Genomic DNA, 27,588 nt, shown 5'->3' with positions numbered 1-27,588 from the left:
TCTCCCAGGTTCATCTGTTCTAGAAAAATACTTTATTGCAACCAGATTTAGCGCTTAAGGGATTGCAAGCATGTGGCATTACTCAGTCTAAAGGTTGGCCAAAGTGGATCTAAATGATATAAAAAGTGTATTGTATCTTTAGAAAGTGAAAAGAAAATAAAAATATTTAATTTAATTATATTTTTTAATTTGTAAATTCATCCTTGAAAATGTTATTTGAAGCTGGTATATTTCCCTCAACTACTAATTGCTTTGTTTTTCTCTCAGAGTCCAGTGACATAAATGGGAAATGTTCTTTTAGATTCATGGAATCTTCTCAGGCCTCTAGTCCTTTAAACAAATCCTTAATAATTCAAAATGATTGTAATCCCTTGTTTAGGGATTATTTATTTTCACACACAATTTTTCTTGAATATGAGAAAGAAATAGTTTCAGAAAGAATATTCATAAATTTCAAATCTTCAATGTCTGGCATATTCTTCATCTTATTTTTTTGACTTACAAATATTCAGTTATGATTTTCTAAGCAAACTATAAAGACATGTAAGTGAAAGCTGCCTAGGGAATTACTCAATTTTTAATTCACTGTATACATAGTTTTATAAACTACATCAAAATTTTCCCTCCGATATTTGGAGAAATCATGTGAAAAATAACAAAAGCAAAGAGACAGTAGAAGATTTTGATTTTATTATAGTGGTGATTAATTAAATACAGTAACAATGGTAATCAATTAGCATATAAGCAAAAATGCCTTTTATCCAAACTGAAAAATAATGAAGCTGGCACATTTCACTGTTTCCTGACTACTGTTCTCTCCAGGGGCCCACAGACAGTTTGATTTCCGTGCTGTGGACAAATCTTTGTTCTCACTGTCAGTGAGCAGGAATAATGAACTTTGAGGACAGGTATCCTGAAGTAAACTTCCCCTAAAACAATGTCTTATTCTTATCCCATTAAATAGTCTAGGCCTTAAAGTAACTTGTTTTGCCACTTAATGATTTTTTGACCCAAATAATGGTGAAATAATTTAAATATCTTTTATTACTGTCCTCTTTATAGCTCCATCTGAAGTAATTTTTTCATTTGATGTTGGAAATGGACCTAGTGAAGTTAGAGTGCAATCACTCACTTCCTTAAATGACAACCAGTGGCACTATGTAAAGGCTGAACGAAACATCAAAGAGGCATCCTTACAAGTAGATCAGCTTCCTCGAAGGTCTCATGGTGCTCCACTTGATGGGCATATTCGCTTGCAGCTCAACAGCCAGCTTTTTGTGGGTAAGCACTCCACTCATTTAACATAATTTTTCCTAGTTATCATCATGAAAATAAGAAAAGGGTGGGGGTGTGGGTGGGTGGGTGAAGCAAAAAATAATGGCAGCTGGATCTTTTGAAAGTAGTTTGTAGGATGAGATGAGACTCTTTGTATAAAAATCCATGGCTATGTAGCTCTATTTTGAGATTACAAATTCAGTGCCTTATCCCTATGGTTAACTGTTGGACAAGATTCAACTAAAATTTTCTTTTGAGGTTTGTTTGAAGAACAAGTAAAGGACCACCATTTGTATAATTTTTTGAGAGCATGTCATCTGCTGAAGGAAGATGTGTAACTGCTGCAATTTCAAGGAAATTTTGTTGTTTCTCTTCTTCCACAACTTCTCAGGTTGCCCAGAAGAGTTGTGAGTGTCCCAACACTGGAAGTGTTGAAGGTCAGGACGGACAGGGCTTTGAGTAACCTGATCTAATGAAAGGTGCCCCTGCCCATGGCAGGGGGGTTGGACTAGAGGTGATTTTTAAAGGTCTCTTCCAACCTAAACCATTCTGCAATTCTGTGAATCTGTGATCTATTCACCCCTTTGCTAACACATTTAATGAAATAATCAGACTGTGTTTACTTAGTATTGGAAACAAGAGCAAGGGACTATTCTTTGATTTCACACAACCAGGAGAAATTCAGATCTATGGTTAGTTCTGTCTAAACTGTGAAAGCTTCAAAGGAAGAAGTTTACCTGAATGTTTCTGCCTTTGTACTTTAGAAAATATGACATTAATGTATTTGGATAAAACACTGGAAAAACAGAAATAGAATAACAAAAAACTAATTAATGTTTATTTAGCTATTATATAGCTATGTAGAGTTTTGTGTTATGTACATGGTAGTGTTCCTACTGTAATAGTGCCATATTATGAACTTATAAGTTTCTGGTGTATATGTATGGTATACAGTATAAGATCATGTAATGCCTGCTCTACTTTTAAACAGAACTTTGTCTAGATCGGCTGTGAGACACATCATACTATATGAATATATATTTTGTTTGCTGTGTGTTGGGAAGGAGTGCATTTAAGGGGAATGGTGTTCTGAAACTGTAGCTAGGGAAACTGTGGATCCTTAGGAAAAAATTAAATGGACAGGGAACCCTTGTATGTTGGGATTGTAATTCTGACCTGTGCCTTAAAAGGTATCAAAAGTAGAAGGTGGAGACTAGACCAAACAGCGAAAAATTTTATATTTTGATTAAAAGCATGGAGAAGGATTTTATAACTGAGAAGACATCCAAGATATTAGCTATTGTAGAGTTAGAGAAAGTCTTAAATTAGTTTATGTTCACAGTAATGGACTAGAACTAAACAGAAGGGCCGGGAGATTCCTGTTTACTATGCTGCAATAAATTATGTTGCTGTCCTCTGACTTGACTTACTATTGTAACTGCTCTTGTAGAAACAGTTTGAATTTGCAAGGTTTGATCTGTGAAGCAAGACTAAGAAATGGTCTAATTCTCAGGTGTTTATGGTAATGTCAAGTCTAAACAATTTTCTAATTATTTTGACAATTTATTGATCTGTAATTCTAAGCCTTCTACAAAATAAATACTGTACTAACTTGTATTGACATTTTCAATTTCTAGCAATTATTTATGTAGTAATCGGCCATTGAATAGAGTATTTTTTTTCTGTCAAATAATTGATAAATTCTAGTAAATTCATATACATACATCTTCTGTATGGAGCTGACAATTTAAAAACTGCTTTGACCTATTGAGAAGCAAGCTGTCTATCTTGTTTTCTTCAGATAATGTTCAGGTGAATAATTGTATTAGGAGAGTGAGTCTGTTGTTTTGCTTCTGGTGTTGTGGGTTTCTTTTCCTTTCTGAAAATTCTTGAAGATCCTGGGAGTAAATGGAAATAACATTCACTATTATACTGTGTACCTTGAAATCCCTGATGAGTTTGTGCAATTATTTTGAAATAGTTTGGAGCAGAATTAATAAAAATGGTATTTTTGTTATTTTTATGCAGGTAAAACAGTGTTTTTAAAGTGTGACATGGCAAATGATAGTGATTCCTATGAATAATTTCTGTTATGCATTTTCTGAATATAATTTGTGAGGGTTTGCTGTTACTGCAGTAAGATATTTTTTTTTTTTTGTAATGTTTCTGCAGTTGCAATACTGCCATGTGGATCAATATGGTGTCTAGGTTATTTTGTGTTTGAGTTAAACCCGTGTTTTGGATAATACAAATTTTTATAACTCCAACTAATAATAAGATAATTTCTTCTCTTCAATGAAATACAATTTTCTTCAGAGGAGGGAATAATGAGACTTACTGTTTGACTCTTTCCACTAACAGTCCACTGGTACAGACTCAGAAGTGCCTGCTCAGGCCAGTGCAAGGATCTAGAGAAAATTAAACATACAGTGTCCTAAGAGTGATGTTAGCAGAGGCTCTCTTTACTCAAATGTCATCTCGTTCACCTACCTAGTACCTGCCATAGTTACCCATCAGTCGGTTACCACCCTACTGGGACTGTGACTCCTTCAGCCTAACACCCTCTTTATTTACTTTTTAGTTGTATAAAATCTGGTTTTCCAAAGAATTCAGAAGAACTAAAGTCTAAACCTGCTCATTTTAGCAGAGATAACATAAAATCTTCATGTTGTTAGGTGGTTTTGTGCCATTATAACTTTAAATAACAACAGCTATGTCAAGATTTTCCATGAAACACCAACGATTTTACAAACTATGACATAGAAAAGGATCAAAATGCATGATCACGTGGAAATATTTACCCAAAAGTTAAATGGAAACACATGATAATTATAGTTAGCAATCTTGCATCTTGTGGAGTATTTTCCACTTCTACTTTTTAAAAGACAAGAAATGACAAATATCAGAGTATGTTGTGCAGCAAAAGACAGGAGAGATGATATGTAGATTGCACACCTTGTTAAGCAATCAGGATGAATAAAATGCTAGCTGTCAGGAAGGATGCCAAAAATAAACACAAGTGAAAACAGATGAAGCAACAATTGTTATTAGTCTTAGGATTGCCCTGTATCTTTATCACATATGTTTGATAGTGAGGTATATACTGATAGGTATTCCTCTGTAGTGAGGGGGATGAGTTTTCCTTTTACTGAAGAATGGGCACAGATTCCAGTATGAGACAAAATAGGTTAAGCCAGACACCAGCTGTAGGGTATCATGATCCATACCATGTGACTGACAGACAGACAGACACACAGATCAGTTCATCAGTCAGTAAGATACTGAAAGAGTAAAACTGTACAGCTTATCACTCTTAAGTCCACTTTTTTCTTTTTCCCTTTTTCTTCTCTTATTTTTTCTTCATTTTTTCTTGCTTTTTTCCCCTTTTTTCCTTTTTTTTTCCTCTTTTCTTTATCTCTCCTCTTCTCTTCTCTTCTCTTCTCTTCTCTTCTCTTCTCTTCTCTTCTCTTCTCTTCTCTTCTCTTCTCTTCTCTTCTCTTCTCTTCTCTTCTCTTCTCTTCTCTTCTCTCCTCTCCTCTCCTCTCCTCTCCTCTCCTCTCCTCTCCTCTCCTCTCCTCTCCTCTCCTCTCCTCTTCTCTTCTCTTCTCTTCTCTTCTCTTCTCTTCTCTTCTCTTCTCTTCTCTTCTCTTCTCTTCTCTTCTCTTCTCTTCTCTTCTCTTCTCTTCTCTTCTCTTCTCTTCTCTTCCCTTCCCTTCCCTTCCCTTCCCTTCCCTTCCCTTCCCTTCTCTCCATTTCTCGTCTCTTCTCATCTCGTCTCGTCTCGTCTCATCTCATCTCGTCTCATGTTATGCTTTGTGAATTAAAAGTCATATGCATAGTTGCTTGGTATCCTATGGTGCAAAAAACTTTTCCTCAGTTAAAAACGTCAAGGGTTTCCTGTAATTAGTCACAATAAAAGAGATCAGATATACTTTTAAAGCTATGTCTAAATATTTTCACATGTATAGGCTTATATCTTGGAAATTCATGGTAGATTGTTCAGGGACTGTAAAACATAAAAAGGTTTTTACATATCAATTCTTTTAAATTTTTAAAAGCTTATATGAATTTATTTCAGGTGGGACAGCATCCAGGCAGAAAGGTTTTTTGGGATGCATTCGTTCATTACAGTTGAATGGAATGGCCCTTGACCTTGAAGAGAGAGCAAAGATAACACCAGGAGTGGAATCAGGATGTCCTGGACATTGTAGCAGCTATGGTAACCTGTGCCAGAATGGTGGAAAATGTAGAGAGAAATACAGTGGATTCTCCTGTGACTGCACTTTCTCTGCCTATGGTGGGCCATTCTGTAAGAAAGGCAAGCGTGTCTTTTAGCTTTATTGATTATGGAAAACAAGACCATACAGTCCAGGACAATATCTTTACATCCCTTTAAACATAAGTCTAAATGCTTGCAAAATATTTATTTTTTACTTAATTTAAAGAAACATTCAGCTGAATGTGTTCAATAAGTGTAAGTTTTGCTAAACACTGTCTTACAGGGATATGTTCATTATGTATTATTTAAAGCAGGAATCACATACCTGAGAGGATCAGCATCCTTTTTTTAGTGTTATGTAATTCCTTTGATTCTTTTATATTATATTAAATGTAGGAACTATAACTTTATGAATAAGCATTTAGATTTCAGTCTTTCAAGTCTTAATCTCAAAATCAAGACTAAATTTGGGAAACAAAGAAACAGAAGAACTTTACACTTCTTTCTACTGTAAAAAAATGAGATCAGCAGAAACAGGTCTGAGCCCATGTTTTCAGCCATTTAAAAGGAGTTCTTTGGTGATGGTGTCATACCAATAGACCATCACACTTCATCAAGTTTGAATTTTAAGAACAAAAGTTTATCTAGAACTTTTGGTTGTATATAATTCTGGTCTGCTAAAAATGACTTGTTTCCTCCATATATTAAATAATTCTGCAAAGTTATTGGTGGCTTAAATGCCGTAACTCCATGTTCCTTTGAATTAATGAACACATCTTTCCTGCCACCACTGCCACCTCAAGAATAAAGTACTCCTGTGAAGTCCTTCTATACCTATTTTGCTGTGGAGCTAATGCCACCAAGTGAGGAATGATACTTTCCTTTTCCCTGCAAACAAGAAAAGAGACTAATGGTCACACTCCATGTTTATGGAGTCTTCACAGGCAGAGTGGCTTCTGTTAGTCAAAGTGTGAGATCATCTATGGTAATAACATTCAGTCACCGTCTGTCAAAGACACTGGACCAGAATACAGAAATTTCTAGAATTTTTTTGGAAGTGTGGAGTTTGTGTGTGAAAACAGGACAGTTTAAAGCAGTTCTACTTGTAGCAGAAATTACTGTATCACAGAGATACAGAAGCCCTCTCTGAGTGATTCAACCATAAGAAGAACATAATCCAGTTCGTATAATCCTTTTCTTTCACCCACCTGACCAGTTTCTTTTCCCACATATATGTTTCAGGTGTGGCCAAGTCTAATCAATATGCTGGGATTCAAACTGCTATACCCATGTCTCTGTAGGAGTAGTATACACACAAAAAAGGACATGTTGGGCTTGAAGACATAGATTAATAGGGAAAAAGCAGAAAACTGTTTAAAATGAGACAAAAAGAACCACTTCTTCATGCAAGTGATACTTAAGACACATGCCTAAAAGGGCTTTTGGGTCTAATTTTTCTCTAACTAGTTCCATTGATATGTCTTTTTCACATCTATCACAATAGTTAAGAATACATTTTATTTTGTTCTGTGGCAGAAAGAAGAAAGAAGAGCGCTAGTCCTGTTTGATATTTAAAAACTGAATTACTTTTTGTTTCAGAGATCTCTGCCTATTTTGGGACTGGCAGTTCTGTGACGTACAATTTTCAAGAATACTACGCCTTAGCTAAAAATTCCAGTTCTCATGCTTCTTCTTTCTATGCTGACATGACACTGAACCAGGAAGCAATTACATTTGCCTTCCGAACAACACGGACACCAAGCTTGCTGCTTTATGTCAGCTCCTTCTACAATGAATACCTCTCCATTATTCTTACCAGAAATGGTAAGTGTTCAGATAAACCATTTAGAAATACTAATGAATGTCATAACTGTCAACTCAGATTTGGGCTGAATTTGATCAGATTTGAATCAAAAACTAAGTGGTCCTGTTGTTGCATTAGATGGTATATTTATTTTAGAACTGCACCAAGCAATACTTTACACATAAGAAATATTCCTCCTACTGTCATTTCAACTTTTATGACTGTTTTTACTTTTATCATGTTGGCAAAAATAATTATTTCTGGAAAACCTTTAGGAATGCAGTAAAATATTTGGAATCCTACTTTTAAAAGTTTTGAAATTAATTTCAAAATGTGTCTATTTTGTGTGCTACTCAAGCAGTATATTGATTGCCATCCACATTATAAATGAAATAAACTACTTTTTGAAAGTCCATTATCCATTTTCCAAATTAATCAGAGGTCATTTCATTCAACTAACTTAATAAGCTACTTATATACCTATGAAAATTCACTTATGTACCTGTGAAAATACATATAACATTCTGTTTAAGCTGAACATTAAGTGTTAGTTGGATCTTTCCTTTTCATTCTTTCTTCTATGTCTAGATATTTATTTTTTTTAATAAGAAAACTGCACAGACTATGTTGAATCTTTGCGATCACAGTGGTTCTGTGCTCAAAGAAGGTTCTGTGTTTTCCCAAGTACCAATTTGGATATAGAATAACTGTAGTATCCTCCACGTCATGTGAGGTGGAACATGCTTTAGTCTTTAGTGGCCTAGATCTTGTTTTCAAAAGCGAGTAGAAAGTTGTAGTTCATCTACAGTTGGGAGGGAATCTCTAATAAGGATACCACGCTGCCTCTGTGTTCCACTGTGAGAGAGTCTCTCTGTGATTATATGCATAAAACCAGTATGCTGGTAGTTAACAAGAAACAGAAAATGAGCTAGAAGTTATTAACTACATCCTACTTGAATTGTCAGCTGGTCAGAGGTTTACAGGTCCAGACAGTGTAAATATTATCCAAGAACAGTACTTGTAAGGTACTGAATTTTATTTGGTAAGTTGCATTCATGTAAGCTAACAGACCAAGTGTTTCTCAACTGAATTACAAATTTACTTACTAAAATTTCTGCACAAATTTTAACTCATCATTCAGGTTTATGAGTTTATAGCCATCTTTGCCACTGTATCCTGTTTCCAAGATTTCTATTACTTTTCCTGTTGCCTTCTTTAATTTCTTACTTATGTCAATTCCTCAGAGTTAATTCCTTAAATAAACATTTGTTTTGCTCTTCAAATGCACCTGTGAAGCAGCAGGCACTGTATATGATTTACACTGTCCATTGTGTATGTAGCATACCATACCTTTTGCTCAATTTATCCCTACAGGAAGTTTACAGATTAGATACAAGCTAGATAGTCATCAAGATCCTGATGTATTCAGCGTCAATGTCAAAAATATGGCTGATGGACAACTGCAACACGTGAAGATTAACAGAGAAGAGGAAATGCTCATTGTAGAGGTAATTCCATTAGGGAAAAAAAAAAAAAAAAAAAAAAAAAAAAGGTAAATTATCATAAAAAGGTAGAAGATCCAAAGCAAAATTATGTAAATAGCTACAATGAGGCAATTGCCCCCAAATAAACCGTGTTAGTGTCTCAAGTAAATAGGGCAAAAGTTAGTGGACTCACAATGCTCAGTGAAAATCTATGTTAGATGATCTCTTTGGTGTTCATTTTGTCTATTTCAAAAGGTCAATACCTCCTTATCATCTCATGTGAAAACACAATTCATTGTTTGATGATTAATTTTCACAGTTTCTGAAATATGTATGACTTCTTTGATTTGTTTTGGGTCTTGTATTTTGTTTTTTGTTTCAAATTATATATCAAACTATCACACAAATATATTTCCATGTAGATAACAATTTAAGCTTATTTGTCTAATTTTTTTCAGTCCTTTTTACATCAAAAGAATGTAACTATTAAGGAAAATATTTGGTTTTTTTTTTTTGTGGAAATGTAATGATGAAATAAAAATACAAGATTTGCTAATAGTAGATACTAACATGTAAAGAAGTTTAATTTTTTAAATTAAAATAAAAAAAAACCCTAGATGTTACTAGCTGGTATTTTGAGGTTAGAGCTGAGTTTGCTTAATTATGTTATAAGGCCTGAAGGGGAGTAGTTCTAGAGATACACTGGGGGGCAGAGCATTTACAGTATAATATTTGATCTTTAGGAACTAAATGTTAAGTGCCTTTTTAAATGAAAAGAGCCTTTTTCATGTTTTCGAAGGTTTACCGTTTTCATTCATTTCTAGATGAAAAAGAAGGGATCAGCCAAATCAATAGTATAAATAAAAACTTAAGTGAAATGCTTAGAAGTATCACTGACATAATCAGTGATCTGAGGAAGCTGATCACCTACTTCTTGATTACTTTTTATTCTATAACTAACAAATTCTTCCCTCAGCTCTTTTTATTTCCAACCTTGATCTTATCTGGAGGGTTTTTTGCAAAATTTAACTAATAACTTTTCCATTATTCTACTTTGTTCTTCACCGCAACATTCTGCAGGTTAACCAAAATGAAAAAATGAAGTTTATTCTGTCTTCAGGCACAGAATTCAATGCAATCAAGTCTCTCACACTTGGCAAAATTTTAGGTAAGTGGTACTCCACAGGACTATCTAAACCATCGATCAAAATGTCATCACATCACATAAAAACGAATATCCTAATCTCATTGAAGGGCATTTGTTGTCTTGGATTTAATAAGACACTAAGTCACAACCAAGGCAGAATCTTCAGTCTGGTTGAAATACAAATCTAATCACGGGTAAGTGCTTCCTGAAAAGTAATTGAGTGGGTTCCATTAAAAATAATTTCACACTTCTTTCTCTCATTTTGCAATCAAGCATTATGAAAACCATTCTTTGTTTTTTGGTGGTTTTTTTTTTTGTTTGTTTTACTCTCAGAAAAAAGAAATCACTGTGAAATCATACACAAATTACTATTACACAGAATACTATTAATCATACTCGAAAAACTGTGAATACATTTTTGATGTTAGGGATAAGGTAATGTAAACACAAACTTTGCTTGAGTTACTTTTTTTTAGAAACAAGTTAAGCCATGACGAAATATTTTGTCTAGTGATGACTCATCATAATTTGTTTTTCTCTGTAGTAATGATCAAAATGGAATGTACCTAGCTACAATTACCATTTTTCATTTTGTTAACATAAAATAGCCTGAACTAAAGTTCTTAAGATCTTCTTATTTTCACATTCATTACATTGCGAAAATATAATGATAGAGGAAGTTGTGGCACTAGTGAAAAGTTATAGGCTATTTCTTTTTCCTCTAAAGTAATTTCATAGCATCATAGAATCATAAAAAGGTTTGGGATGGAAGGGATTTTAAAGAACATCTGATTCCAACCCTCCTGCCTAGGGCAGGTTCCACTTCACGTTGCTCAAAGCCCCATCCAACCTGGCCTTGAACACTTCCAGGGATGGGCATCCACAGCTTCTCTGGACAACCTGTTCCAGTGACTCACCACCATCACAGTGAAGAATTTCTTTCTTATATCTGTTCTAAATCTACCTTCTTTCAGTTTAAACCCATTACCCCTTATCCTATCACTGCATGTCCTTGTAAGAAGTCCCTCTCCAGCTTTCTCCCTTTAGGTATTGGAAGGTGGATATCAGGTCTCCTCAGAGCCTACTCTTCTCCAAGCTGAACAACCCCAACTCTTTCGGCATGACTTCACAGGATAGGTTCTCCAGCCCTCTTATCATCTTTGTGGCCATCCTCTGGACGCCTTCCATCCAACAGCTTCATACCCTTCTTATGGGACATAAGCTCTTGGGGGACCCAGAGCTGAACTCGTACCCCAGGTGTGGTCTCAACAGAGTGGAGCAGAGGGAGAGAATCACCTCCCTTGACCTGCTGCTCACACTTCTTATGATACAGTCCAGGATACAGTTGGTTTTCTGGCTGTAAATGCTCATTGCCAGGTCTTGTTAAGCTTCTCATCCACCAACACTCTCAAGACCTTCTGCTCAGGATTGTTCTCAATCCATTTTCCATCCAGCTTGTATTTGTGCTTGGTTTTGCCCCAACCCAGGTGCAGGACCCTGCACTTGGCCTTGAAGTTCATGAGGTTCACATGGGGCAACTTCTCAGGTCTGTCAAGGTCCCTCTGGATAGCATCCCTTCCCTCGAGCATGTCAACTGCACCAGACAGCTTGATGTCAGCAACCTTTCTGAGAGTGCACTCAATCGCACTCTTCATGTCACCAACAAAGATGTTAAAGTCTGTGTTGCTACATTCCCATATCAAGCAGAGGTCCATTTGTGCATTCTTCCTCTAATAGCACTTGCTGTTGCAAGAGTACGAAAACAGAGTTGGTATAGTTTGTAATATATAGTAACTAAGGCTGCAATGACCTTTTCAACAATTTGAGTTACAGTGATTATTTTCACCTTTTCACAAGTGGCCTTGGGCTAAGTGTAGAATAAATAGGATTATTTAAATAATTGTATCTTAGTTTATAGATATTAAATGTTTATAATTTCATATGGCACACAGTTTATCACCATTACTGAAAGCAATTCTGTTTATTTTTAATAAAAGCAATTTTTAACAGAAATTATGAACCATGATCCAAAACAAGATCTGGGAAATTAACTGCCTCCCTCTCTAAATATTTGGTGCTTAAAAATTTAGTCGGTAAACTCTGTGCAAAGGAGTGATGGTTTCCCATTCTTTAAAAAATATCTTTAAGTTAGTTGAAGTTTTAACAAAGGCTTTTTGTAGAAATAAATTCAGAAAATTGTGATAAGTGACATAGAAGAAATTGAGTTTTCATCTCAATTTAATATAGATGATATATTACTTTATCTTGCTCCCCCAGGCTTATAGGGGAGACTATCTACATGTTTTATATAATACCTACCCTAAACCAGAAGATCAAAGAAGAGTTTTCTTCATATTCAGTTGTATGTGATTTAGTTTAAAGGAATTTTATTTCTATGTGCATGAGATGCCCCTCCAGGATTCATATATCTACCACTTTTTGTATAGTAGCTTTGGGAATAACATAGGAGCTTTGGTGAATCAGTGTGTCTGCCATTGTATTAGACCCAGAAATTCTGTCCTGGCTGTGACAGTAGAAAACACTGTTACGTTTTCCCAAAGAATCTCCTACTGACAAGCAAAGCATTATTTGTAATAGCCCATCATGCCACTGGGTGGGAGGCAGTAAGTCTTCACCAGTTTTTGTCTGACTTCTATCTACATTCAACTAAAGTGAAAACAGACCAAAATGCTTATGAAATTCTAATTATAATAATAAAAATAATCTTATTATAAAATTTATAGTAATAAAAGTAGTATTGTTTTTAGTAAAAAATATTTAATTTTATGTCTACACATATATATGCATGCACACACACATACACACAAATATCAGTTCCAAATATACCCTCTCCTATATGTAATCTTATCTAGAAAATAGGACTTCATGAAATCCTCAGTTCAATATCACAACAGAGAATCATAATTAAGACAATTTCTGACCTATCATTGTTTACAAAAGTAGGTATTAAAGGGGATTAATTGAAAGAGATTTGGGTGGGATAATTCAACTGTAATTTTTTTAATAGGCCAATGTATAACATCACAGAATCACAGAATGGTTTGAGTTGGGAAGGACCTTAAAAGAAAATGTAGTTCCAATCCCTGTGTCATCACCAGGAGCATCTTTCACTAGATCAGATTGATCAAAGCCTCACACAACCTAATCTTGACGACTTCCAGTGGTGGGGCATCTACAACTTGAGGTTATGTGTTCTAATATGTCTCACCACCGTCATCATAAAAAAAAAAAACAACATTTTCCATATGTCTAATCTCATCTACCCTCTTTCCGTTTAAAATTTTTGCTCCTTGTCCTGTCATACAGACCCTTGTAAAAATATATATCTCCACCTTTATTATAAAATGCCTTTATATATTGAAAGGTTGCAGTAAGGTCTCCTCAGAGCCTTTTCTGGGGCTGAGAGCCCCAACTCTCTCAGCCCTTCTTCATAAAAGGGATGTTCCAGTTCTCTGACTCTGTTTGTGGCCCTCTTCTAGACCTGCTCTAAAAGTTTCATGTCTGTCTTTTGCTGGGAACCCCAGAGCTGAATGCAATAATCCATGTGGGCTCTCATGAAAGTGGAGAAGAGGGGCAGATCACCGCTCAACCAGTTATTTTTGTGCAGCCCGGGATATGATTGCATTTCTGGTCTGCAAGCACACATTGCCAGCTCATAGCCTATTTTTCATCCACCAATATTCTCAAGTCCTTCTCTGCAGGGCTGCTTTCAGTCCAGTCATCCCCAAATCTGTACTGATGCTAAGGACTGCCCTGATGCAGGTGCAGAACCTTGCAGTTGGCCTTGTTGAACTTCATGAAGTTCCCACAGGGTCATCTCTCAAGCCTATCAAGGTCTCTTTATTTAGAGGAAGGCATCCCTTCCCTCTAGTGAATCAATTGCACCACTCAGCTAGTGTCATCCACAAACTTGCTGAGTATGCATTGAATCCTGCTGTCTATGTCATTAATAAAGATATTGAGCAGCACTGGTCCCACTGTGGGCCCCTGAGGGATACCACTTGTTGCTGATCCCCACTTGGACATTAAGATCTTGCATGTAACTATTTGGCTAAGACCATCGAGCTTATTCCTATTCATCGAACAGATGATTGAGATTTTCTATTCTGACAGTATTATCTAGACTAAATGGAAGATTATTTTTAATATATAAAAAAATCCATACAGTGGTAATTGTTTTCATAATGATGGTAAACAAATGCTAAGTATCTTAGAAGGTATTAAATAATGAAATTTAAACATCATCTTTAGAGAATTAAAGAAAAAATTATAATTATTGTTTAGTTGTGACTGTTTAGAAAAGTCTCTATATAGCTGATCTATTTTCTTCCTGGAAAAATAACTAAAGACCTTTAACACAAACAGAAATGCGTATTAACTTTGAAATGTAGATTTTCTTAATAGAACTCACAGTCCAGAAAAGAACTGGTATGTAGATATTCACAGAGAATGGAAAAGAGAATGATTATTTAGGCATAATTTTAAAGCAATATTAGCTGAAATATAAAGTACTAAAACAAAATGGTTTAAGGTATTTCAAAGCCCCATGAATCCATGACATAACTGAATTAGGAATTTATAATGCTTGGAACTGTAATAGTCTATTGCTGTCACGTTCACATAAGGGTAATACCACAATAACTATTACAAAATCAAATTTTTTGTTATCTCCGTTATGAAATTACATATCAAAACTTTCATCAATTTACTTAAAAAATTATTTGATGTGATGTATTGAAATGCACATTTTTAGGCAAAGAGCAGTCTCTTCTTCAGGACCAATATTGTCTATTCCAAAGAAACTACACTGTTAGAAAAGTTTAAAGGTGGGACTGTCTTCAGTTATATGATGTCTTTGCATCATCACAGTAGCGTGAAGCATAGAGTTACAAAGACCTGTGGGGCCACTCAGCCCAGTTTGGCTCAGTTTACAGAATCTGCCCTGAAGAAAGCATATGTTATACTTCTCTCCCTTTCAAATGAGAGATGCTATTGAAAAGCTGCTGTTTCTTTCATAAATGTGACTTCTTTGGGTCCTGATTCCTGTGAAGTCATGTCTAGAGATGTAAGGAGTCTTTGTGAAGGCAGTGGAAAAAAAAAAGCATTGAATGCTGCAGTAAAGAGGTCTAAACAGAAGAAGGAGTAACAAAATATGAAATGATGTATTTCTTGTACTTTGAAACATTGTTCAGGAAAAACCCACAAATTTTAAAGTAGACCAGAAAACTATGGTTTTTTGAAGAATTATGTTCAGTTGCAGAAGTACTTGTCTGAGCACATCTGCAGTTGTATGTAGCTCAGGTTTTTGTTAAAAGCAAATCTGATATTTAGCTGATGAACTACTTTTGAATTCCCAAGAAAAAAGAATGAGTGTTCTTCCTCACTTCCCAGAACCTAAGCAGTCCAATTTAAAGACTTCTGAATTTATGATATGCAACATTGTAACAAAATAGCCAGGAAGCTAGGCTGTTTTGAGGTTCAGTGAAATATATGGAGGTTAAGTTCTGAAGGGAAGGAGAAGCAGCACACTCAGCCATAGAGTTCACAGGATGAAAGCCAAAGGGCTCCTTATGGTTTTGTTTTCCTTCTGAAAAGATGCCCTCAAAGCACCCCACACTGTAAGAAGGCTGTAGAAACTGCTTTTTTTACAGCAACACACTCAGGAGGTAGTTTATGTCCTCTGAGCAAAGCCACATTTGCCCAGGGCAAAGCTTCATAGCTTTCCCCCAGGTGAGGGTGGGGAGCTGTGGGCAACATTTTTCTTCAGAGTTGTTGACTTTTCTATGCCAACTGAGATAAAGGTATAGGCTTTCAGTAAGATTTACTTAGGTCTGATTTGCACACAGAGTCTCACCACCTTAAAAGGATGTGTGGGTTTAAGCCAATTAACTTAAACAAAGTTATCACATTGAATATGGACATTTCCAAAAATGTAAAAATTAGTTATTTCAGTAACAAATAAAAACAAATTTTCACTGGACACTTAATAAAAGGGCCTAAATTATACCAGTGAAATATTTTGTACCCCCATTTGAAATGGAATTTCTGTATATTCAAACTACTCCGTTCTATTTGTAGTGAAATTACTTTTTATTATACTGGTTTATTTGTATCTGAAATTATTAGATTTTATGATTTAATTCTGTCTTTATGGGAATATCTTTGAGAATAAATAATAATTGTACAGATTGCTTAAAAGGTCTGATTATTATATATTTATTGATAAAGGAACTATGGAATTGCAAAACTGTCATTGTGCTCCACTGATACAGAAAAATGCAGTGATATTTCAAAGTTTTAATCTGAAAGTTAGCCTTCTAAAACAATAATTTCTGGTCAATCCCCAAAAAGTGCTGCAGAGAAGCACATGCAAAGTAATAGTTGCTTTAAAAATGTCCATTTCTCTTTATGCAATTTTTTTCTACTATATGTATTTGGGAATTCATACAGTAATAAAATAGTAAAATTAAATCTTTTAAAGTTGGTTTAGAAAATACTTTAGTATAAGTCTGTGGGTGTAAAATATTCATTTTTATGCAACTCCAAAATTTAAACTACATATAATTGTACTCCAGAAAAGTTATATGAAACTTTTATTATTTTTTATTTCATCAGATTTTTAATTTAGTCAACCAAGCTTGTCAAGGCTTACTTTCCAGACAGAAGCTTTTCAGGATAATTATTTGGGGGAAAATAAAGTTTCCAGTCTTTCAAACTTGAACAAAATACCAGTATTTTAGAAAAAAATCAAAATTCAGGGATTTAATGGATATACTTTAGTTTGATGAAATAATTCTGTTGGCAAAATATTTGCTTTCTAATGTTTTATTTTAAAGGCTTTTCTCCTTAATCTTATCAGTGTGACAAATGACAGTTCCAAAAATAACATCCATTAATGATTCCAGATTGCTGGATTTGTATTGTTGAAAAGCAGCAAAAAGTCTCAATGACAGTACTATCTATTACTTCCTGTTAATCAAATTACTATCTTTACTGGCATTTTTTTCAGCAGTAATCTGCTCAAACAAATAACAAATTAAGGAAAAGGGGCTTAAACCATTTTGGAGTGTTTTAAAATCACAAAATTCACAAAAGTAATTGTTTATTGACTTATTTTTCAGTAATTTATCTCTTCCTGGTCACTTCAATCTGAATCAAAAGTAATCATAAGCAAACTTCAGCAAAATAATGTCTTTCTGAATATTTAAAAAAAGCAAAAAAGTAGTGTAGCAGCATTTGTGTGGTCACACATTAACCACAAGGGGAAAAAAAACACCTAAACAACTAACCACATAAGATTCAGCTGAAATCAGTGGATGTGTAGCTGTATAATTATTTTTAACTGTAACAAGCGATTGTAATGCAAATAGCAAAATAGTAAAATTTTAATAATAACATAAAGTAATAGAATTTTCATAACAACATGGGGGTTTTGCACAAATGTCAGGTTTTGTGGCAGTCCATCCCAAGTACATTGTTAGTACATCCAGCTGACAATTTAACTGTGAAAATCAAATGTGCATTAATTTTTTCTACTGAAGACAGAATCATAGAATTTCTCAAGTTGGAAGGGACCCATGAGGATCATCATCTCCACCTTCCTCCAACTACCTAACACTGAACCATATGACTAGAAGTTCTGTTCAGATGCTCCTTGAACTCTGACAGGCTTGGTGCTAACCACTTCCCTGAGGAGCCTGTTCCAGTGACCAGCTACCCTCTTAGTGAAGAACCTTTTCCTAGTGTCCAGTGTGAACCTCCCCTGCTGCAGCTTCCAACCATTTTCTTGTTTCCAATTGCTGGTCACCAGAGAAAGGAGATTAGCACTGTCTCCTCTGCTGCCCCTCTTGAGGAAGGTGTATGTAGCCTGCAGTGAAGTTACCTCTCAGCCTTCTTTAAGCTGAACAAACCAAATGACCTCAGCTGCTCCCCCTAAGTCTTGCCCTCGAGACCTCTCACCATCTTCATTGCCCTCCTCTAGACATAGTCTAATAGTTTGATGTGCTTTTAATATTGAGGTGTTCAAAACTGCACGGAGTACTTGAGGTGGGGCCACACCAGTGCAACATAAAGTGGGACAACCACTTCTGTCAGCCAACTAGCTGTGCTGTTCTTGCTGCACCCCAGGACACGGTTGTCTTTTTTGTCTGTCAGGGCACACTGTTGACTTGTCATCAGCCCAGACCTTCAGATTTTTTCCTGCAGGGTTGCTTTCTAGCCCTTTGTCCTCCAGTTTACATACATAACTAGGGTTACCCCGTCCCAGGTGGACTGTCCAGCACTTGCTCTTGTTAAATTTCATACAGTTAGTGATTTTCCAGCTCTCTAATCTATTTAGACTTCTCTGTATGGTCTCTCTACCCCTGAGAGAGTTCACAGATCCTCTTCATTTAGTATCATCAGCAAACTTACTTAATGTGCATTTGACTTTTGCATTCAAATCATTTATAAAAACATTATAAAGAGTGCTGGCCCTAAAACTCAGATCTCCCACCCCATTTACTATAACTTTTTGAGCCCAACTCATCAGCCAATTGTTCACCCAACATATGGACTTGTTTAATCCTGAGACAAAAGAAGATTGTACAGGTACATGAAAAAATTTGAAATCTTCAGTATCATAAAAGCAGAAAGGTTAAATCTAGTCCTTTGACTGCACAGTTCTTATCTTAAAATGTTGTTAGGAGCTACATGTCTGCTGACTTTTGGTGTTGCTTTACAAAGGAAAGGTCGTTGAAGAATAGAAGAAAATGGGTTACTGAGCTTCTGATTTTTGTTTTGTTTGTTTTTAAGAAGGCAATGTAGGTAGAGTAATTTTGCCTTTGCTGAAAAAAAATTGAGTGCATTTAGCAAATGAATGTTATAAAGATGTTTGAGGATGTGTGACTGGAGTTTACTATAAAATGCAGTCTCCAATAAACAACTTGTATGTGTGTGTGCCATTTTCAGTCACCCAACTTTGATGAGCACTGAAGCAGAGGAGGGTTTGTCTTTCCTAAGCCTTATCACTTTTACCAGAAAGATTGCTTGATCTAGTTAAAAGTTTTACTTTATCCAAGCAGTATTTTCTAATTAACGAGTCAAGTAAACTCTAAGGATTTAAAACATGGGATTTCCTTTCATATTATACACATACAATATTTATGAAATTATATAAGAAACTAGAAAATAATAGAAGATGCCTCGCTTTTGCGGTTTTCAATCCTACTTAGTTAGAGGTACATCTTTTTATTACAAGGTGGTTTGGACATTTCTTTCTTGCCACGTTAGGATAGCTTCTGTTTTTAAGATATAGAGATCTAACAGATCCTTTGGTGCAGTGAGGCAAATGTCAGAAGCAGTGTAGGCTACAGACAGAAAAGAGATATTGAACATTTTATGTGATCTATCAATGTAGGTGAGCAGACTCTGGGCTGATATCCATCTATCTAATAATACATCATCATTGCAATAAGCAAAGAGTAGCTGGGGAAAATACTGCTGTGCTATTTTACAGCATTGTACCAAAACACAATAGCCTGATTTTCACTATACCTAATTGTATCAAGGAGTCAGTTGTATACTAGTATTTAAAATTGTTATGGTAGCCAGTGTGAAGATCACAAGCTCATTCATGGGTTCTAGGATGGAAATGAACAAGGTTAAATTCCCATTTAATTTGCAAAAACCTTAAAAATTTGCTTCCCTTAAGTGTTGTCTTTGAATAATTGTTACTTCCAGAGTTTTTGCTTAATTTAAATTAGAACTGTCAGAGTAAATAAACTGTTTTCCATTTCCAAAGTAGTGCATTAGTGAGCATTACCTACTTAATAAATAGAGGACTCTGACAGGGTATATACATTCAGAAAGAAAGGTTAAGAGAATAAGAGTTGTTGGGAGAGTTGATTGTTGTTCTTATTCCTTTAGTGAGAAAGATAATGATATCATGTTTAAAATATATAGTAAATTGGAGCAACATTTATTTTTTAGAATTTCACAGAAAATGTCTTGCTAGATTTCCAGGATCTGAGCCCTTCAGAAAGTTCTTGTTTTGACAGATTTGATGGTGATGGAATGGGGTAGATATATGTATTTGAGAAAAGAATATGATCCAATAATGTACATATTCATGAGAAGAAATCTAATAAAGTATGTATTTTTCATGAATGTATGCTTCATCCTTATCTTTTTGCAGAATGAAGAAGTGTTGCATTTTAATTTAAATATTTTAGTTACATTTGATTTTTTTTGCTTTGGAACTTGCTATAGTAACTTAAAAGCATTTGCCTCAGCAGACAGGAACTGTCAACTCTTAAGAAAAGGGGGGTGAATGTATTTGACTGTCTTTTCATTAAAGACAGACAAGAAAGGGATTCAGTGGATCTACATATGTTGCTGTAACTCAAATACACTCAGAGGAACACAGGTTAATTATTCATTTATTCTTCTGTCACGTTATTTTGTATATTTGCACTATGATTAATGGTGTTCTGTTCCTTTTGATTAACAGAAAACAGTGATGTAGATGAGGAGACTATGAAGGCAAACTCTCAGGGGTTTATTGGATGTCTCTCTTCAGTGCAGTTCAACCACATTGCTCCTTTGAAGGCTGCACTGCACCACACCAGCTCAGCCCCTGTCATTGTAAAGGGACGCTTCACTGAATCCAACTGTGGTAGTTTAACTGGAGCTGACTCAACATCAAGTGAAACTACCCATTCATTTGCAGGTAGCATATGGTTATCACATGTTCTGATCTATAAAGCAAAATCTAAATAGAGTGCTTGTGACCTGAGTCATAACTGTCTGTCTTTTTTTTTTTGTTTGTTTGTTTCACATCTCAGAAGTAGTTTGAAAAAGAATTCCTTTTATATATACTTACTTCCTTTTCTCTAGCCTTCCTCTGAATGTTTACAATTTCCTCTTTATCTCTGTGAAGTATCATCTACACCACTTTTTTGCATTCTTACTGACACACACTATAGTCACTGTACCATACTAGATATAAGCTGTAACCATGTAAGAATTTGTTGAAAAACCTTCTTTTATTTGTCTGTCAGTTTCCTTTCTTTTCCCCCACAGATCACTCTGGACCAATAGATGAGGGAGAACCACTAGCTAATGCAATCCGAAGTGACTCTGCAATTATTGGAGGTAATAGAGACTACTAACAACTTCACAGGAACGCCTTTTTTTTTTTTTTTTAATAACTGTGGGTCAGTGTTTCAGTGAAGTCAGTTTAGTTTTGTGTGTTTAAAAAAACTAGTAAAAAGGTTTAATTTTATTACAAGTGATAGGCAAAAATCAAACTTTTTTAAAATGCAATCAGTAGTTCTTATATCGCTTTAATACGTAAATTTATGCCATCAGTGCTTCTATACACTGTAACATTCTGCAGAAACACAACATATTAAGAACAAGTTTCCAACCTGTCTAATGCTAGTGTCTATGAATTTAAAATGTACTTCGATACGTTGTGGCAAACAGCATGTTTAAGAAAGAGCAATCTTTGCTTCTTGACTATGTCAAAAAATTATATCTTGCTACACAGTCAAGTTCAAAATATTCTATATCAGATCTAAACAACACATTTTTTTTGAGAAAATTGGGTCTAGCGCTGCTTGAATCAATCCTTTGACAGACTGAGCAAGGTTCATTCTGTTCCTACATTTGAAAAGCAACGTACTCTTAGGTGGGCTACAACTTGTATTGAATAACAGTTCAAAAATAAAATGCATGTTAAAATAAAAAGAGTAAAAAATAATTTATTTTGGTTTGAATTACCATTTTACCTCCATTTTCTTACTATTTCTTTTGGACATTTTTATCAGTTCAAATAGAACTACAAATAATCATCCACAAACTTTTTTTGATACACTTATTTTTAACAAAGGAATATAGGAAATACCATGTATGGTTCAGTTGATTCTGAAGTCCATATGTTGACAATCCTTCTACCTTCTATGCCTATCAGAACAAATATGGTATAAAGCTTAAGACAGACAACTTGCGCTTAAAGTACAGGACTGATAATTAGGGTATGCAGGTTCCATTGCTGTGTCTCTGTGACTGACTGTCCTTAAGCTGAGATCCATCTCTGCTGTAGTAGGGAAAGCTAACAGTTCTGTCTCTTTAGCAGGAATGGAAAGTGCATAAGTGAGCCTTAATAGGGGGAGTCTTGGACTGGGGACCTTCAGGAGAATTTAAATTCTGTTGCTGGCATTGGAGCAAGTGTATGGCTATGTCAGTTCAGTATTTTTCTTTCAAGGAACAGTATTATCTCTTCTGACAATCTTCCCCTGTGAAAATTTCTGGTGGAATTTCTTCTCTTAGGAGGAAGTGAGGGAAGGAAACTTGTTTTCACTGAAACTTGTTTTCAGTCACGAAGATGATATTTTTGCAGTGAATTCACTGTTTCAATTTCCATTAGTTACTTCAACAGAAAGAGGGCAGGAGGAGGGAAAGGTCATCCCATCCATCATTTAAATTCTGAATAGGTTTCCTTTCTAAGGGTTTTAAAAGCCTCAGCAGACAAATGACATAGTGGGATTTAGCAGAATAAAGCTGCCAAGGCTTCTCACTGAGGATAAAAGAATGTAGGTCTACAGAAGGTGGAGTTAAGAACCTGCAGTCAGCTGTGTGCCTGCCATTTAAATAATGGTACCTGCTACAGTCAGTGTCTGCCAACAGCACACTGCATGGTCAGTGGTCCTTAGCATGGCAGTGCTAAAGATACTAAAATAAGAGGTGATAAAACCTAGAAGCTTCCTTGCTTGTGAAATTATACTTATGTCTGTATATTTTCATATACACAATCTTTGGGAATTTTACCACTGAGTTCAGTGAGAGCAGAATTTAAAAAAAAACAAGTTTTCTGAGTTCTTATATATGTCTAACTTTGAAAGAAATTACTTTGTTGTTTCAAAAGATGAGTATCATAATAATAACCTCACAATTTTATTATTAAACACGTTTGGGAATATGCAGTCACATTTTTTCTACTGCTTAACTATGGTTGTTTAGAAGTCAAAGCAAGTTGTACAACACAGTGGAAGTTTGATGTAGATACCCTTAGGTGAGTATCACTGAGAATTGTACCAATTCAGCTATCTGAGACAAAGCAAGTTTATAGATACGCATTTACAGGAGGCAAGTGTAGTTCCTGTGAAACAAATGAAGGACTGTTCTATTTAATCCAAATAAGAATAAAATTCACTCAGATTATAGAGCTTTTTCCAGAGAAGATACCACACTCTAGGAATATTTAAAAAGTTTATATTCCTATGTGAAGGATGGCTGCTCACCTTAACTAAAAAAAAAAAAAAAAAAAAAAAAAAAAAGTGCTTGATAGCACTAAGGGGCTATGTATTTTCATTTTTCTTGCACTAATGGCTGAGTTATGCAGCAGATTATTCCTTCACCTAGTACGGCTAAGCCACTCCATTACAACTGTTTCCTGAACTGTTCAGTGAGGTTTTTTTCCTCCCTGCAGCCTAGTCTTGCTTTCTGCCTCTCTGACAAGCACTTTCTGCTTCCCTTCTGTTCCATTTCCCTTCAAATTCCTCTCCTGCCCAACTTCTGACTCATTAACTTGAGAGCCTGAGACCATCATGAGAGGATGATTGAGGAAGAGACTGGAAGTCTGTAAGATCATGCTTATCTCTGTGGGTGGAAACTATCTCTTTCCTTACTGTTCCTAATCTGCTGCCCTAGGAGCAGCCTGTCCTGGTAATAGTTCAATAAATCCTAAATACTCTCCTTTAAAACTAAGTGCCTATTCCATTTAGTCTCCTATGTGTTAGGTATGTGGCACATATTGTAGCCGATCAGTGTCCTATATAAAGCTTATGCCCCTGCCCCTTTGCTTTCTAACTGATCAGCTAGAACACCATAATGCAGATAGCCATACTGATGATGATTTTAGCCTACCAGATGTGCTGTTAAAGCTGTTAGAAAAGGAAGCTTGCTCACTGTCATCTGTATAGCCAGGGACCTTGTTTACTTATGAAACCAGGGTCACATAGCCATACAAAAGAAAACCACACCGAGGATGTCAGAACAAGTGCCACAAACCTGAAGGGAAGGGAAGGGAAGGGAAGGGAAGGGAAGGGAAGGGAAGGGAAGGGAAGGGAAGGGAAGGGAAGGGAAGGGAAGGGAAGGGAAGGGAAGGGAAGGGAAGGGAAGGGAAGGGAAGGGAAGGGAAGGGAAGGGAAGGGAAGGGAAGGGAAGGGAAGGGAAGGGAAGGGAAGGGAAGGGAAGGGAAGGGAAGGGAAGGGAAGGGAAGGGAAGGGAAGGGAAGGGAAGGGAAGGGAAGGGAAGGGAAGGGAAGGGAAGGGAAGGGAAGGGAAGGGAAGGGAAGGGAAGGGAAGGGAAGGGAAGGGAAGGGAAGGGAAGGGGAGTCAAATCTTTGTTATTTCACCCTGGACATGAAGTGAGCCTTGATTTTAGTGTTTTAACCAGTGTCTATTCTTTACAGTGATGCAGTTACAGAAATGTGAGCCCTAGCTAATGTAGATTGTTAAATAGTCTTAATCCCATTAAGATGTGCCAAAGGCAGTCAGAGTCAGGATTTTCTTCCATGAGGCAGAATAAACATGGGAATTTCTGTCCCATTTGACCTGACAATAGGTGGCTATAAATTGGACAATTTCCACTGTAGTCCCTAGGCTGAACTGTTCTACATTATCTTTTACATATTCTCCTCATTAACTGTGTAATTTAGCCACAACCAGTCACCTGCAGGCTGAACTAATTTGTGTGGAGTATTGGATATGGATGGGACTAATTCTGTGCAACAATTTTTACTGCAAAGGGTCTAAAGATTGGACCTTTTAGTGTACACAGTCAGAGCTGATAGAGGACCTGATTCAGAATTCCAGATTGGTACCTTTGCCTTCACCCTCTTCTGCTCTGTCTCTGCTCTCCAGATTCCTTCCCCCAACCTGGAGCAGTGATAGGAGGCTGATTGGCAGGTGAAAGCTGATGACAAGACACATGTCCCCTTCCTTCTGATAACATGTGGCATGAGAAAGGGTTCTGAGCAACAAGACTGACTGAGGAAAAAGGGAGTACTTTGTCCAATATTCAGGATTTGGGGGAAAAGAGAAAGTCATAGTAGTCCCCTTTGTGCCATCCCATTGTCTGGCAGGAAAGACTATGAAAAACACCTCCTCAAATCTGCAGTGGCTTGAGTTTCCAGCCTGGCAGAGAGGTATAAGCTGATAGTGAAGTAGGAAAAGACACCCTCTTATCTGCAATGCCCAAAGGTCCCTAGTAGTCTTCTATTCAAAAGTTTCAAAAATTATAGTATTGTGTGGATTATTATTTTTTGGTTTAGTAGTATTGTGCAAAATTTCAGATCACCATGAATTTTATACTACAGTGCTGTTTCTGGTTTGAAAGCAATTATGGCTTCTTATTTCTTGAGCTTCACTGTAACCCCCTCCATTGTGTGATACAGTCATTTCTTTGTGTTGTGTTCTGGCCCGTGAGTTATTATTTGTCTATCCTTTCTCTTGACTTTTTTCTCTTGTCTTCTCCTAGGTGTGATAGCAGTTGTGATATTCATCCTACTTTGCATCACTGTTATAGCCGTACGCATTTATAAAAAAAAAGGCTTATACTCAAAAAATGAGGCAAAAGGATCTGAAAATGAAGACAGTGCTGAATCTGCACTGAAAAGTGAGCTCAGCATGCAAAACACAGCCAATGAAAATCAAAAGGAATACTTCTTCTGATTGACATTCATGATTTAATTTAATATAATAATGTAACAGTCTGACTTTCTTGCTAAGCCAGGGGCTCCCAATGGACAGAAAAAGCTTTTGCACTCTACAGTAACTGCAATGAATTTGAGACTTACTATACTGCATATGTTCAGTCTCATTGATTGCTGTAGGGGGGTTCTTTAAATTACATGCATTCCTTAGCTATTATACCGTAAATACATTTTATGTAACAGTGAATTAGATATTGTAACCAATTTCATTGTTGGTAGTTTCCGACTGTTCTGATGTGACCTACGACTGAAGTTTAATGTACACACTAATTATGATTTTTGAATGGGAAAATTGTTATGAACTTATTCTAACGCTTTCCTTTAAAATTTGATTCTGGAATTTTGTTCAAGGTGAAAGGTGAATTCTAATACTTTGTGTTACTAATGAAATTCTGCTGTGTTGCATTATAGTGATCCCTCTTACTCCTTAAACTGAAAATGCCTTTTGAACAGCTGTTGGCTCGTGTCAGCATCTGCTTGTGAGCCATGGAGTCTGGTGTCCAAAACAAACTTTGTTCCCCTGAGGTGTAACTGATGTCATTAGTATGCCTTCCTTTTGGCAAGCCTAGCAGGACTTAAAACTGAAGGGTGTACAATGTGTTGAAATGCTGCAAAATCTTCTTTGCAATAGGTTTTCACTTATGGTCAAGTAATGGCACCAAGAGACATATACATGTTCTAGGCATTTTAAATAAAATTGAGATCACAAAAGGCAAGATGTCTGCTTGGAAACATCAAGAAATATATATTAACAGTAGTTAAATTATCATGAATGAAAACACCAAAATGTGATCAAGATTATTGTGCCTGGAAATTAGTAATGCTTCTTCAGTCAAGAAGTAATGCTCTGTGCACTATCTGAGACATATTCTCTGAAAACATTGTATCTATGATCCATTCCAGCCTTCAAGATTAGGTTGTTCAAAATTATAGAAATTATTTGTGATTCTTATGACAGTAAAAGTAGGGCATTTAGACTCCAGTACAGTAGCTGCTACTTGAATACTTTTGTTCTTCACCCTTAATAGTACCCACTATACCACTGTGAGATAAGGTCTGATTATACCACTCAAAATTAAAGAGTTGCTTACTATCTTAACAGAGTAAATAAGAGCTGGCTATGATGCTGTACAGATTATCAGATATGAAGTGTAGGATTAAGTTGTCTAAATAGAAGATTATAAGGTCACTTTAGACACCATAGGGTGTCTGAAATACCCATGTGGCCTGGTGGGAATATCACAGTTCTACAGAAGGTGTGTATCTTTTGGAAGGGACATATGGGAGTTTGGTGGAATACCCCAGGGAATTGAAAATGGCACTAGATGTCAATATTTAAGTACCTGACCCCCACACAAAGGATTTTTTGTTTTTCCCCAGACAGAAGGCTGTGTGCCTAGAGCTTGGATCAGAGAAAAGAATCAGGAATTCTGTGCCCTTGTAGACTTGACTTTAAAAATTTAAACAACTTTCAGAGTTTATTTATATCTGCTCCCACTGAAAGCAATGATAATAGTCATTGCTTTTCTCCTCTTTCAGTAAGGAAAAAGAAAGCTAGACCTTAGACTGTGAGGTTTAGAAAATGTTTATCATGAATGCTCAACAACGTTGTAAAGACATAAAAACCTGACATGGTGTGCCAACATGTTTGATATGTAAATTTCTTTACATAAACAGTAGTTGTAAATATACATGTCTAGCTGTTACTGTCTTCTAAAGCTTATTTTTTTCCATCAGTCTATTTTTAGAATTCTACAGTTCCTTTTCTGCTTTCTCCTATATAGTTTTACTTAATTTTTAGGAACAAATTATTTCCTTTTATTGGTACTTGGAGGCTCTGCCATCAGAATTGTTCAGATTAAGATGCATTGCTTTCTTATT

General features: G+C 35.9%; 1 protein-coding gene across 1 annotated transcript in view; it reads left to right on the top strand.

Annotated features, from left to right (window-relative positions):
• Positions 1 to 25,678, top strand: part of CNTNAP4 (contactin associated protein family member 4) — a 275,901-nt gene extending 250,223 nt beyond the window's left edge. The window contains exons 17-24 of the mRNA XM_080373008.1: positions 1,063 to 1,281; positions 5,354 to 5,593; positions 7,094 to 7,318; positions 8,673 to 8,806; positions 9,863 to 9,950; positions 20,440 to 20,658; positions 21,012 to 21,083; positions 25,473 to 25,678. Coding sequence (XP_080229134.1) covers positions 1,063 to 1,281; positions 5,354 to 5,593; positions 7,094 to 7,318; positions 8,673 to 8,806; positions 9,863 to 9,950; positions 20,440 to 20,658; positions 21,012 to 21,083; positions 25,473 to 25,666 — 1,391 coding nt within the window. The 3' untranslated portion in view covers positions 25,667 to 25,678. The remainder of the gene's footprint in view (positions 1 to 1,062; positions 1,282 to 5,353; positions 5,594 to 7,093; positions 7,319 to 8,672; positions 8,807 to 9,862; positions 9,951 to 20,439; positions 20,659 to 21,011; positions 21,084 to 25,472) is intronic.
• Positions 25,679 to 27,588: the final 1,910 nt, after the last annotated feature.

The sequence above is a fragment of the Falco punctatus genome (assembly GCF_963210335.1).
Source record: "Falco punctatus genome assembly, chromosome: Z".
NCBI classification, from domain to species: domain Eukaryota; kingdom Metazoa; phylum Chordata; class Aves; order Falconiformes; family Falconidae; genus Falco; species Falco punctatus.
This window is presented reverse-complemented; position numbering and strand designations above follow the sequence as displayed.